General features: G+C 42.3%; 1 protein-coding gene across 1 annotated transcript in view; it reads right to left on the bottom strand.

The window, feature by feature from the left end:
* The window catches only part of poldip3 (polymerase (DNA-directed), delta interacting protein 3), a gene marked incomplete at its 5' end in the record, with an annotated part of 106,936 nt that overhangs the window by 28,849 nt on the left and 64,408 nt on the right, over nt 1-13,679 (bottom strand). The window contains 5 exons of the mRNA XM_084329093.1: nt 4,390-4,659; nt 4,761-4,841; nt 5,401-5,445; nt 11,332-11,780; nt 12,266-12,366. Coding sequence (XP_084185219.1) covers nt 4,390-4,659; nt 4,761-4,841; nt 5,401-5,445; nt 11,332-11,780; nt 12,266-12,366 — 946 coding nt within the window. The remainder of the gene's footprint in view (nt 1-4,389; nt 4,660-4,760; nt 4,842-5,400; nt 5,446-11,331; nt 11,781-12,265; nt 12,367-13,679) is intronic.

Genomic DNA, 13,679 nt, shown 5'->3' with positions numbered 1-13,679 from the left:
ACACGTTGAAATCACTGACTGCGCTCAGAGAGGAGTCGTTAGGCAAAAAATAGTTCAGAGTATATTTGCTTAGAAAACGTAATTGTCGAATTCAATTATTTTTTATTTCTCCACGTTAGGCCTGCCACGATAACACATTTTGCTGGGCGATTAATTGCCCCCGAAAATATCGCGATAAGCGATATTATTGCGACCGGTTAGAGAATTTTTTTGAGAAATTTATTTCCCAAAACTTTTATTTTGAAGCCCACCGCTCCGTCTTTTCCGGTTTAAGACTTTTATTTTGAAGCCCACCGACCGGACCGGAAGTATTGTTGTGATTATCCTAGCCGACAACTTGTCTCGTCCGGTTGTGTTTTTTAGTTTTAACGTTAGCTACTAACGTTAGATGCAGCTACTACAGGCAATCAACGATGAGGAGGAAGCGTCAAAGCAGTATATAATAGAATAGCTGTGGTGCGTAGGCACTGCAGCACGACTCGAAAACGAGCCGTTATAATAAATTAATTCATGTTTAACTTGTCCCCGTCTCCAGTGCTTTGACTAGCCCCACCCGTTCATTGTAAACAATGATGCATGTAATTGTATTAACGTTATTCTGTGTTATTCTAACGTTACACTACAAATAACGCTACTTGGTTAAAAGGAGCAACACTATTGAGAAATGTATTAAGCTATATGTGGCGTTGCTACTGCCCCACGGAGCTCCCGTGCTGTGCTCTGTAGTAACGCCAGCGGCCAACCCACACGGAGAGAGACTGCAAGGGGCACTGGTTCCGCCTCATTAAAACAAACGCGCAAATAGCAATTAATCGCGCCCGTCAAAATCATTGCATTCATTTTAATTATCGCGGCAATTAATCGATTTATTGCTTATCGCGGCAGGCCTACTCCACGTGGTAAATACACAGGTCACAACATGTTTACAGGAACGTTTTGGAGTTGTATTTGGAGTGTATTTCGTGACTGTAGGGCACTGTAGGGAACGTTAGGCTAGGGCTGGGCGATATGGAAAAAAATCATATCGCGATAACGATATGATAATTTTATTTTATTTCTCGATATCGATAATTATCGAATTGTTATAAGTATATATAAGTTTTTTAACAACAGATGTATGTTTATTTTGCAGCAATTCTTTGTCATTGCTGCCATCTTTAGTGTTACATCCCCTCACACTCCAGTTCTCAGGCTGCAGCTGGTTTAAAAGCTAAAGTAAACCGGCTTCTCTGCTGGCTGTGGCTCCAGAGGAGTTGAACAGTTCTGGCTCTGCTAGTTGATTTTCTATCTTTTGGCGCTTTTTTGGTGGACAAACATGTGCACTGTGACTCGTGACTGGAGTCTAGTTCTGCTAGCACACATAGCCTACTGTGTACAGACGGTTTCAAAATGTATTTTAAATTAGAAAGCAAACAAAATAAATGGACAAGAGAAAAAGAAATCTGAATTTGGTCAGTATTGTCATTTGGACAAGCAAAGCCATTACTTTAAGTTGCAGGCAAGAAAGACAAGTCTGTCCACTGTCTCTGGTTTTAAAACTGCCCTGTTGCAGGTAAAAAAAAAAAAAAAAAAAAAAACGCTTTTTCGATTTTTTTTTTAATTTCGATATTCGATATCGATTATTAAAATATATCGCGATATTTATCGTTATCGTTATATCGCCCAGCCCTACGTTAGGCTCCAACTCCGCCCCACTTCCAGTGATGAAGCTAAGCTACGCTAACGGAGCGACTGTTCCCTAAGCTAAATGCAAGCACAGAGACAAAAAAGGTATGCATCTTCTTGTCTAACTCCAGGGAAGATGTTAAATAAGCTAATTTCCCAAAATGTTGGAGTTTTCCTTTAATAATTCATCCATCCAGCCTGATGTTATCATTGGGAATGGGTCTGAGATCGCAAACGTCCAATACTGCCGCCTAACGCCTTGTGGCCGCTATTGCACTCCATTTGAAACAATGTGGCTTGGTGTTTGGGCCGAGCTGTGGCGTGCGGGGTCTAACTACTCGGGCAGGGCAAGCGGTTATAACGGATGCATCGACGAGGGTCACCCGCCCCCCCCCGTTCATGTTCAGTGCTGGATTACGTTGGAAACACGATTGCGATCAGTACTTGGAATGGCGATCAGATAATTGGAATATTCTTTTTGCAGTACATAATAGACAAGGTAAGTGCTATATGTTATCAATCTTGCGTTGATCCGATAATTCCTTCACCGCGATCGGAGTGTGTGTCTGTAATGTACTGTGTAACATATTCCGTTGGTGACGATCGAAGCATAGAACCCCCCCCCCCCCCCCCCCCCTCCCATGCATGCATGATGAAACATAATACTGATAATCTAGCGTTGATTTCAGATTGATTATTGATCCAGGCGCTGTTTGGCAGCGTTTCCTGGGATTACACAGAATTACTCTAAAACTATACTCATATTCACCACGGTATAAAACGGAAATGTATGGATGAAATAATTATCTGTTTTTTGCATCTTGACCAGAAGAAACTCAATGACAATCGACTATATTATTAGATCCATAGCTATAATATTTAATATAGTTTTAGCACTGCAAACACCGGCATGTATCCCCATTAATTACAGTTCTGGCACACAGTCATACGCCCACACCCGTTAACCGTTGGCGCCCAATAACGTATATAAACGTTGTTGGCCGTGAAAGAGTTAGAACGCCAGAACCCGATGCGGATGCAGAACAGACAACCGCGACAACCGTGGTAAAATAAAGGGGCGTCATCATTTTTAACTCAGTTAATTTAACGACGAGGCGTCAGTTTTCCAGTAGCATGAGCTAACTTCACGTTTCCATACAGTTTACAACTCAGATGAAATCAGGATTTATTTTCATATCCCGGACTCGAGCCCCCAATGTATACCTTTTCCTGTATTAATCTGAACCGCAGTATAGTACAGGGGAGCGTTCTCCTAACTCCCGGGCCGAAGTGCCGGTCATGTAACTTGCTCAATGTTATTGACTAATGTTACACGCAAATGAAGTGCGTTCCCGCTACACTGACTACAACAACGTTTCCCTAACCCCTACTCTCACTTAATTTAATTATTTTTTAAAGCATCTTCATGGTTTAATGCAAACATATGTTGCAGGGACTATTATAATCATCATATTGGCGTGACTGTATGCATCAAAGGGTTAAATCAAGCATTTTTAAGTGCTTTAGAGGAAATGTCAAAATATTGCGATATATATCGTGTATTGTGATATAGCCAAAAAAAAGATTGCGATATCCTTTTAGAGGCCATATCGCCCAGCCCTACCTCTTAGTAAAGGTAAGGACTATATGACATCAATCCTACTTTGATCCAACAATGATTTCACATCGATCACAACGATCATATGTCACATACTCCAAAACGTATGCCGTTGCCGACGATCAGAGCATAAAAAAACGACACCCCGCCCATTGATGCATTCATGATGAAACATAATACCTATTATATACCTTTGATTTGGAAATAGTAACGTGTACAGGCGAGCAACGCGAACGCCTTTAGCAAAATTCACATAGCGCTCCATAATGCTGAAACTATACAATATACACCATGAGATAACACGTGAACGTATACATGAAGAAATTAACTCTTTTTTACATGTTGGATGAGAGATAGTGACTGTCACATGAGCCATAGTATTGTCTCAATATCTATAATATAGAATATAGATATAGCTTTGCAAACATCGTGACGCACAGTGAAAATGCCCATCTTTTAAAGCGTGGCCCATTGACTACAAGGATGGAGATAATGGCTGGCGGCCTGGCGCTGAAAGTGTTAAGGACGGGGTGTTGCTAAATATATAGGTAAATATTGGTAAGGAGGTTGACCTGAGGGATAGAGAGGCTGACCTGAGGGGGAGAGAGTGGTGGTAGGGAGGCTGGCCTGAGGGGTAGAGAGGCTGACCTGAGGGGGAGAGTGGTGGTAGGGAGGCTGGCCTGAGGGGTAGAGGGTGGTGGTAAAGAAGCTGACCTGAGGGGTAGAGTGGTGGTAGGGAGGCTGGCCTGAGGGGGAGGGAGGCTGGCCTGAGGGGGAGAGAGGCTGACCTGAGGGGGAGAGTGGTGGTAGGGAGGCTGACCTGAGGGTAGAGGCTGACCTGAGGGGGAGAGAGGCTGACACCTGAGGGGTAGAGAGTGGTGGTTGAGAGGTTGACCTGAGGGGGAGAGGGTGGTGGTAGAGAGGCTGACCTGAGGAGTAGAGGCTGGCCTGAGGGGTAGAGAGGCTGGCCTGAGGGGTAAAGCGGCTGACAAATGAGGGGTAGAGGGAGGGGTAGAGAGGCTGACACATGAGGGGAGAGTGGTGGTAGAGAGGGGGGTCCTAAGCACGTGGCTGACCTGAGGGGTAGAGGTAAAGAGGAAGCTGACCTGAGAAGGAGTGGGTGGTGCCTGTGATGTAGGCTGCTGCAGAGTCCTGGAGACAGGCTGTAAAGTGGCAGGCGAGGGCCGCGAGGCAGCGGCTGCCGGGGTGGGGTTGGGCCTGGGTCTGGTGTGGGCCACAGGCACAGGGGGGCGAGGGGCAGTGTAGGCATCATTTTTCACCACTTTGGTGATGGGGGACGACATAGAGAACGGAGAGCCAGAGAACGGAGAGCCAGAGAACGGAGAGCCAGAGAACGGAGAGCCGTGGCCACCGACCTGATGGAGAGAGACCAAGAGAAATAGTTGAGGACATGATGTTGGGAGTGAATGAATGTTAGGAAGTGTATCACAAGGCAGTGGTTTGCAGCAGCTCTCACCCCTGACTGCATTAGAGGATGACTGGTCATCTTCATGGGTTTACTGGGGATAGGAATGTCATCACTCTCATCTGACATAGACTGGGGAAGATAAAGGGGTACATTTAACAAACAAACCAAAGCAATAAATCACTGTATCAGAGAGAACTATAATGCAAGGGAAATCAGGTAAAGCAGGTGCACTATGAAGCACTTTGACTGCACCAAGTAAATGTTTGTAATTAATCAAAGTGTTCCTTGCAGCAGTATTTAAAAAAAAAGTTAAAGAAAATAGACCATCTTGAATAGAATAGCACCATGACAACTGTATGACAAGATATAGACATAAGAAATATGTTGTATCACACTGTAATTTGTATACCGTCAAAACTAAGAAAAATATGGTGATATAATATTGTGGTCATATCACCCTATTCAGCCCTATTCAGATATTTATCATGATATAATATTTTAGTCATATCACCCAGCCCTATTCAGATATTTATCATATAATATTTTAGTCATATCACCCAGCCCTATTCAGATATTTATCATGATATAATATTTTAGTCATATCACCCAGCCCTATTCAGATATTTATCATGATATAATATTTTACTCATATCACCCAGCCCTATTCAGATATTTATGGAAGAAGTACCTGTGCACCAATATGAATCCCACTAGACATCCCAACAGGCCGTTGCTGTAAAGAGATATTGGAGGAATTAGTCACTGTAAACAATAAAACACCCACTTGACATAGGAAACCAAATAAAAAAAACTCATGATCACGCTTTCCGAAAAAAAAGGAAACAGGCTAAAAAAAACTCAAACAGATCCACACAGGTAGAGCTGCCACAGTTACAGCATTACCACGGTAAGGCACCATGACACACCCACCAGAGGCAAGCTGATCACTGCAGGTTTTTCCGCTCCCCTTTATTTTAGGCCCATTGTTTATGCTCCGAATGTTGCGTTATGTGATCTGAAATAAATGTGATTTTGTAAATACTAATAATAATTGTGTGGCTTATTTTCTTCACACCCCATGTTTGAAAGTCTCCACTCATAGTTGTGCAGTTAACATTCTGATCTGAGAAGGTGCACGCAGAATGAAAGTGAACAGAGTTGTGGAAACAGCGCAAGAGACAGAGGCCGCAGCTATAGCTATCTATATTACTGCACATGGCTACTTTTTCATCAATTAATACAAGCAGTCAGATAAATGAACTCTTAACTTTTATTTAGAAAGTTCTTAAATCAGAATGTTAAAATAAATGTCTTTACTAGTCTTGCACGATACACCGATACTAGAAAGGTATCTCAATACCCAGCTGGTTCAATACTCCATTTTATTAGTATTGATACTTTTAGAACAATAGCCTGATGATGCTGTATTGTTTATGAGTTGAGTGGATGCAGTGTGTGTGTGTGTGTGTGTGTAGGTGTTAGTGGTGCACGATATATCGGCCGCCGATAGTCCTTTTTTTACACATCGTATCGGATCGATATAAAAAAAATTATTTATATATATCTTTTTTTTAACATGTTTTGGTCAATTGTTTCAAAATATATCAGTAATTTTTTTTCTTATCGACTTTTTCTCCTATTTTTCCTCCCATCCCAATTTAGTCGTTATGCCAATTCCCCCCTGCCCTTCCTGGTCGTTGCACGCATTTGCCCCCTACTTGCCGGTTTAGGGAGCCCTGAAGTCTATCACATGCTTCCTCCGATACATCTTTTCACCTGGCAGCGAGGACTCTCATTGGGTGAGTGTAACGCATGGGAGGGCACACTACCTCACCCAGATCCCTTCCTCGCTGTGCAGGCGCCCTGACCGACCTGTAGGAGTCGCTGTTTACAACGACCAGATTACCACCCACCGGCTTCCCTCCCGCTGACTCTGCCAATTGTGTCAGTATGACGACTGGCCAAGCCGGAGGCACCACTGCCAGCTGGATTCGATACCAGTGTCCCTGCGGTGGTAGACAGACGCTTAGTCTGCTGCGATACCCGGCCGCCAAATATCAGTAATTTCTGAAAATAAATTACAAAAGTTTAAAAAAAAATATATGCGTTTTGGAAAATAGCTCTTTATTTGATTATCATAAAAAGTGTTTTCTATACAGAGATATCGACATCGGCCAGAATAGCAATATTAATATCAGCCACAATTTTCACATCGGTGCATCACTAGTAGGTGTGTAGGTGTGTGTGTGAGAGAGAGAGAGCATGCTTTGCGTAGTGGATGTGTCAACAGTGTCAGCTGAACAAGCCAAGAAGGGAAAATAGTCAGATAGCCGAATATCTTATTTCATAATACAAGTTTCTGATTCGACGTTTGGATTAAACCAAATTGTATGCAGTGATGAACGGTCTTTCCTAGCAGAACACAAGTTACTTAACGCTACACAGGTCGAGCTATGCACACTTAGCTTGCTAACGTTAGATAGCAGTTTTTATAAGGAGTCGTCTGCCAACAAATATGTTGTTTCAACAAATGGATTCACAAAATAGATTATCATCCAAACGTTATTGAAGACTACTGTGACCCGTAAGTAGGTACTACATACGTTTAACTTTTACTAAAAAAAAATTGCTGCAGCAATATGCGTAAATGTTCTACGTTATATGTGTAAATGTCCACTATGTGCCTAAAGTCAAGACAGTGTTTCACTCGCATTTGCAACTAAAATAGCGAACCGGAAACTATACACATCAGCGTTAGTAGGCTATAATAATCGATTATGTTCAGTCACTGCATCGATGCAGAATTGTCCACTTCGCGATGCATCTTAGAATCGAGAAATTTCCACACCTATTATTAAGTGCATTTTTATGTTGTAAATGAGAGGGTTGAAAATGCCTTCCAGGCTGTAGAAAAGCCATCATTCCGAGCTATCCTTCAGGGATAAAGAGGTATGTGCAGGGACCGAAACTAAAGCCCGCCGCCCGCCAGGGGCGGTCTGTTTTTACCTTTGGCGCATGACACTTAGACGTGTAGTTCATAACGATACTCTTGTGCGAGTACAGATTATAGCCGCTCTCGTCTTTTTTTTCTCCGCCGCGAGATCGTTAAAAAACTACAAGTCCCACATTGCACTCAAGTCAACGGTCCAATCACAGTAGAGTGACGTGACTGGTTTCATGAGAAAAAAAAGCAAATGACCAATCGGAAGCTCCCATTTGGCTTGTTTACTTCCGTCTGCTCTAGTCTATATCGGACCTCCATGAGCTAACGTTACTGTTTAAACAATGACCCAGTCAACTATTCACTTTTAGTTTAATACATGACGAGGCATTGTCTAACGGTATCTAGCTGGCTAGCTACTGATAGCTGCTGATATCAACAAATGCTCCAGCAATAGTCTACTCGAGTGCATAATACCTCCGTTCCCTCGTTAGCTAGCTTAGCTAGCTCACGTTAGATCCACCTGTCCCAGTAAACTAAATTGTCTTAACGTTATCTACCGGGCTAGCAGTAGCTACAGATAGCTCCTGATATCAATGTCTTATAACATTGATTGAATGCGTATTCTAGCTGAGGGCATGTTGAATGTGATTTGACAAAAGAACCGTAACGTTAAATAGGGTCCAGCTGCATCGCCGGAGAATCCTTGCATGCTGAATGTAGGGTCTAGCTGAATATAGGGTCTAGCTGCAGGGCCGGAGAATCCTTGCTGGAGCTGGAGGCTACTCAAGTATACACACAGACAGTGGAGCTGTTTGCAGATAGCAAGCATTTTGACTTATTGCGTGGTGGCGATGTCTCGCAGATAATACAACTACAAGTATGATTATATAATATATATTTTATTTAAAAAAAAAATTTATATAAAATATATATATATTTTTTTTTAATCAATTTTTTTGGCAGGTAAGAAATATGCTTGGCGGGTAGACTCTTCCCATCTACCCGCCACTGGCCGGTGAGTCAAAAAGTTAATTTCGCTCCCTGGGTATGTGGGTCTAGGATTTTTTCTTTTAAGGCGGTTATTTTGGCGGTTTGAATGATTTCACATAGGGATGTCCCGATCCGATCACGTGATTTTCCGAAGATCGGGATCGGCTTTTTTTTTTTTTCAATAAACATGACCATGTTCACGTCTTAAACTCATACTGAGGCCTTAGTTTTGGTTTTAAATTGCATATCATCATTCATTTATTTATTGTCACACAGAGCAGAAGAATTTTGCCAAAACAAACCAATAGTATTCAGCTGCAGAACGGCAGACCAGCCACACTCTCAGACCCAAACGCATTTCCTTTGATTTAATTATACATCAAATGATTTATGTCAAGGATTGCAATGCCTTGCTTGAAGGAAGTTAACTTTATACCTGGATAACGTCAACATTCAGGGTGAATGTAATGTGAGAAATTGGGATTAATTTTTTTATATATATATATATTTTATTTAAATTTTTTTTTATCGGATCGGGAAAGATCGGTATCGGTAGATACTCAAAATCACATGATCGGGATCGGATCGAGAGCAAAAAAACTTGATCGGGACATCCCGAAAAATCAATACTGTGGTAGCTTTAAACACAACCATGATACATCAATATACTTTTGAATCATTAAGTGTGCACTTCACCAACAACCGTGGCTACTAGGGCTGAACTTCGAAGCTTTTTTTGGCAATCGAAGCTTCGGGGGCCGAGCTTCGATTTTAATTCGAAGCTTCGATTTTTTTTTTTTTTTTTTTTTTTTTTTATTATCTTATGTTGTGGGACTTGTACAGCACTTGGTAAACTTTGTTGTTTTTAAAATGTGCTCTATAAATAAAGTGCATTGGATTAATGAATTAAGTAGCCGGCAATGTAGATCTTGTAGACTCCACTACAGACCAATTATCAGTGAATGTTCATGCATTTTTAAGAAGGGCTACTTCCACAAAAAAACAAAGAACTCACCAAAACATCTCAGTAGCACCTTATCTAAATGTTCTATTTCATATATGGAGATTCATATTTATTTATGTATTGCATGCATTTCTACATTTTATTTCCTATTTTGTTTATTCATCCCAGTATCTTTCTTTCTTATGTGTGGAATTCTACAAGGCATGTAGGTGTATATGTGTTTGAGGATGATATCCTTCAAACAGGCAATAGTGATGATATAATTTGGGCAGTGCTGAGCTGGGTTACTTTCCTCCAGTGTATTTGTCCCCCGGCCCCACCCAATGGCCCCACGCGCGCGCACACACAAAAATCTAAGTAAAAAAAAATGATTTTAACTTACATTTTTTTTTTATGTTCGAAACTTGTGCCATCGAACGAAGCTTCGAAGCTTCGAAGTATTTAAGACAGCCCTAGTGGCTACATATACTTCTTGTGGCTCAGCGGAGTAGCAATACAATCGTCAAATTTGCTGACGACACAGTGGTGGTGGGCCTGATCTCTGCCAACGACGAGAGGGCCTACCTGGAAGAGGTCAAGGTCCTGGCGGGATGGTGCCAGGAAAACAGCCTCTCCCTGAACGTCAGCAAAACAAAGGAGATGATTGTGGACTTCAGGAGGTCGGGGGTCAAGGACTACAGCCCCCTCAGCATCGACGGGGCACCGGTTGAGAGAGTCAACAGCTTTAAGTACCTCGGAGCCTACATATCCGAGGACTTGACATGGACCACACACATTAACAGTGTTGTGAAGAAGGCACGACAACGCCTCTACTTCCTCAGGCGCCTAAGGAAGTTCCAAGTCAGCCAGAAGATCCTTAAGAACTTCTACTCATGCACAATAGAGAGCATCTTGACCGGCAACATCACCTCCTGGTTTGGGAATAGCACTGCACAAGACCAAAGCAGACTACAAAGAGTGACACGTTCAGCCGAACGCACAATTGGAGGGGGGCTCCCCACCCTCCAGAACATTTACTACAAGCGTTGCAAGGGCAAGGCTAAGAGAATCATTAAAGACTCCAGTCACCCGAACAACTGCCTCTTTGAACTGCTGCGGTCAGGCAAGCGATACAGGAGTCTCAAGGCGAGCACAGAAAGACTCAGAAGAAGCTTCTATCCCCAGGCCATCAGGCTGCTAAACGAACAATGAATGAACACTACACAACAACAACCACCAAACGCACATAGCACACACATCCACACGCACACACTCACTTTAAACAAACACACTGTAGCACCCACTCCACACACTTATAGCACACACCCACTTTAAACAAACACACTGTAGCACCCACTCCCCACACTTTATATTTATGGATGAAGGATTGCACTACAACTCGTACACCTTACTGTAAATTGTACCTAAAATTGTACCTCATCCCATTTCTGCTTTGCACTAGATAGTACTGTACATTAGTACACTGCATAGTATTGTGTATTGTATATTATATGGTAACTCAGAACATTGTACATATGTCTATACCGAACACTGTGACCTCATTTTCTTCTTCTAAATTCATGCTATATTATGTTATTATGTTATTTGATACTATCTTGTCTAGCACAGTCTCTGGAGCGTAACAGTAAGAAGCATTTTGTATGAAAGTATTCTGTACTTCTGTATGACAACTATTAAAGAACTTGAACTTGAACTTGAGACCCAGACAAACCAAACCTTACCTGGATGGTTTTGGTGATTTTAAAGGGCACCGCGATACCCGACTGTGTGGGTGGTGGCCCTCCGAAGCTCCTCTTCATGCTCAGCCTGTCACGGGCGTCCATCATCCTCTTAGGCGCTCCGCCCAACAGGGGAGTCATCCCGCCCCTTAGATTCAGTCCTTGTATATTGGGTGTAAACGGCCTGTTGTTAACACTGGCAAGGTTGTTAGTGTGCATCTGCATCTGCATCTGCGGCAGGTGCGTCAGGCTCTGTAGGTGTTGAACTGCTTGCGTCTGCTGCATGTTATGTGGCGGGATGCCGAACGGATTCTGTCCCTGTTTGCGCGAGTTGATAGTCTGCCGCGCGTCCTGGACCCCTCCCCCCGTGGTTGAGTCTCCTCTACCGCCACGGATTTTGAAGCGAGCGTCTTTCTGACCGAGCTTCTCTCTAGCATCCTTCACTTGAAAACCTGAAAGATGACGGAAGATTAATGTAGGATAATGCATAGGATTCAGGATTTTGTAACAACACAAAACAGTGGCCTAAAGTGATCAGTATTATTTTGGTGTGCTATTTAGTAGGGAAGCAGCGATGCCGATATTGGTATAGGTCCAACACCAGACTAAAGTAGAATATCGAGAATTTCCCCAATGCTAAAATTCGATACCAAGAAACACACATCTAAAAAGCAAAGTGATCTCGATTTGTTGCATTTTTGCCTCTAATGGAGGTATAAATGTATTACATCTCAAAAAATTTTGTCCAATGACACCAAAATGACAGTCCAAGTCTATATGATTCAGTAAAAGTAATAGATTGGACTGGTATTCAGGTATCGGGACTGAAAAAGTCAGATCGGTACATCCTTACTATTAAGTACAATAGTATGCACTCCTCTCCTTCTACCATAAATATATAATACATAACGCTCATGACGACGTTGCTCCTTCTTACCTGTTCCTCCGCCAAGCCTCTGTCTGACATCACCGGCTCCAATTTTCTGTCGGGCGTCAAACCCCCTCCCGGCCCCCCCTGCACCTCTGCCAAACATGGGTCTGAGGAATAGAGTGACATAAACAGTTTCACCGGAATTAATATTAGCACAAAAATATACTAGCGGTCTAGCGGCTAGGGTACCAGAGCTAGAGGATCAGTGGTGTTCTGCAGTTAAAAAACACCCCTAAATAGAATTCAAACATTATTTATATGATACTGTACAGCTCAGTTTTGATTGATGAATATGAACAAGTCTCTCCATAAAGGACGATACCAGTCTAATTTTGACTTCTCTGTGTTCTCGCCATTAGAGATTGCCCCTGTCATTCACTGCCATTCATGTTGAGTGTGTGAAAACACTACGAGACTTGCTAGGTATAGCAGGGCTCGACAGTAAGAGTGTTTCACTTGTGTTTGGGACAATAAATAGATGTGTGCCAACCAGAAATTATACTTTTTACGAACAGTATGCAAGTAAAGACCATCATCTTTTTTCACTCTCGCTGCATATAGGTCAGTGGCTGCATTGGGGGGGGGGAATCGACAACTGCCAGGACCTGTTGCTCGGATCTAACATAATTTCATGTGAGCAGAGACTCTTGTTTGCTTTTGCTGGACCATAACCTCCAGTGCATCCCCAGAAAGCCCCTATTAAAGAAAACTCATTTAACTTTAGCCATGAAGGTGAAACAGAAAGAGTGGATAAATGTCACTGAGCAGTGATTTTAAGTGAAGGGATTATGTTCCTTGGCAACAGTTGTCTCCTTCCTATAAGATAAATTAATTATCATCCACAGCAACATTATTTAATTGAATAAGCCTCCTGTGATATATTCCTGACTACTGACTATTCCTGCCAAGAAGGAATGGTAGAATAGTTTGTTAGTTTTCTCGCCCAACAAAAATATTAGAATTGGAATAGAGATTCGATAAGTGGACCCGGAATGTATCAAATCCAAAGACACCCAACCCTACTGAAAAAAAATGTTGTCTATGGAAAATAAATTAATACATTTAAATGCATCAAGTGGCCTCTCTCACACACATTTTGGTAAGATAGAATGTTTGGGGCTTGTTGGAGAGCAAAATCGCTTCTTTTGTTTTGGCCTTGTTTCCATAGCCTTGGTTTCTTGTTTCTCTCGCGAGAACCGACAACACTATCTGTATGACAATACCCATGGTGATTTTACTTATGGATATGGGTACGTTTTCTGATTCTGTAAGCCCTACGTCTAAATAAAGCTACTTGGGTACAATTGTTGAAATGTTTTATACGAGCTGACAAGTCGGTCTCACTGTGTGCATGGGCCAACTCCAAAAAATATTACTTGATGACACCACAAATTCAAGTATTGATGTTCTGATTTCCAGT

The sequence above is a fragment of the Notolepis coatsorum genome (assembly GCF_963971535.1).
Source record: "Notolepis coatsorum genome assembly, chromosome: 14".
Classification (NCBI taxonomy): Eukaryota; Metazoa; Chordata; class Actinopteri; order Aulopiformes; family Paralepididae; genus Notolepis; species Notolepis coatsorum.
This window is presented reverse-complemented; position numbering and strand designations above follow the sequence as displayed.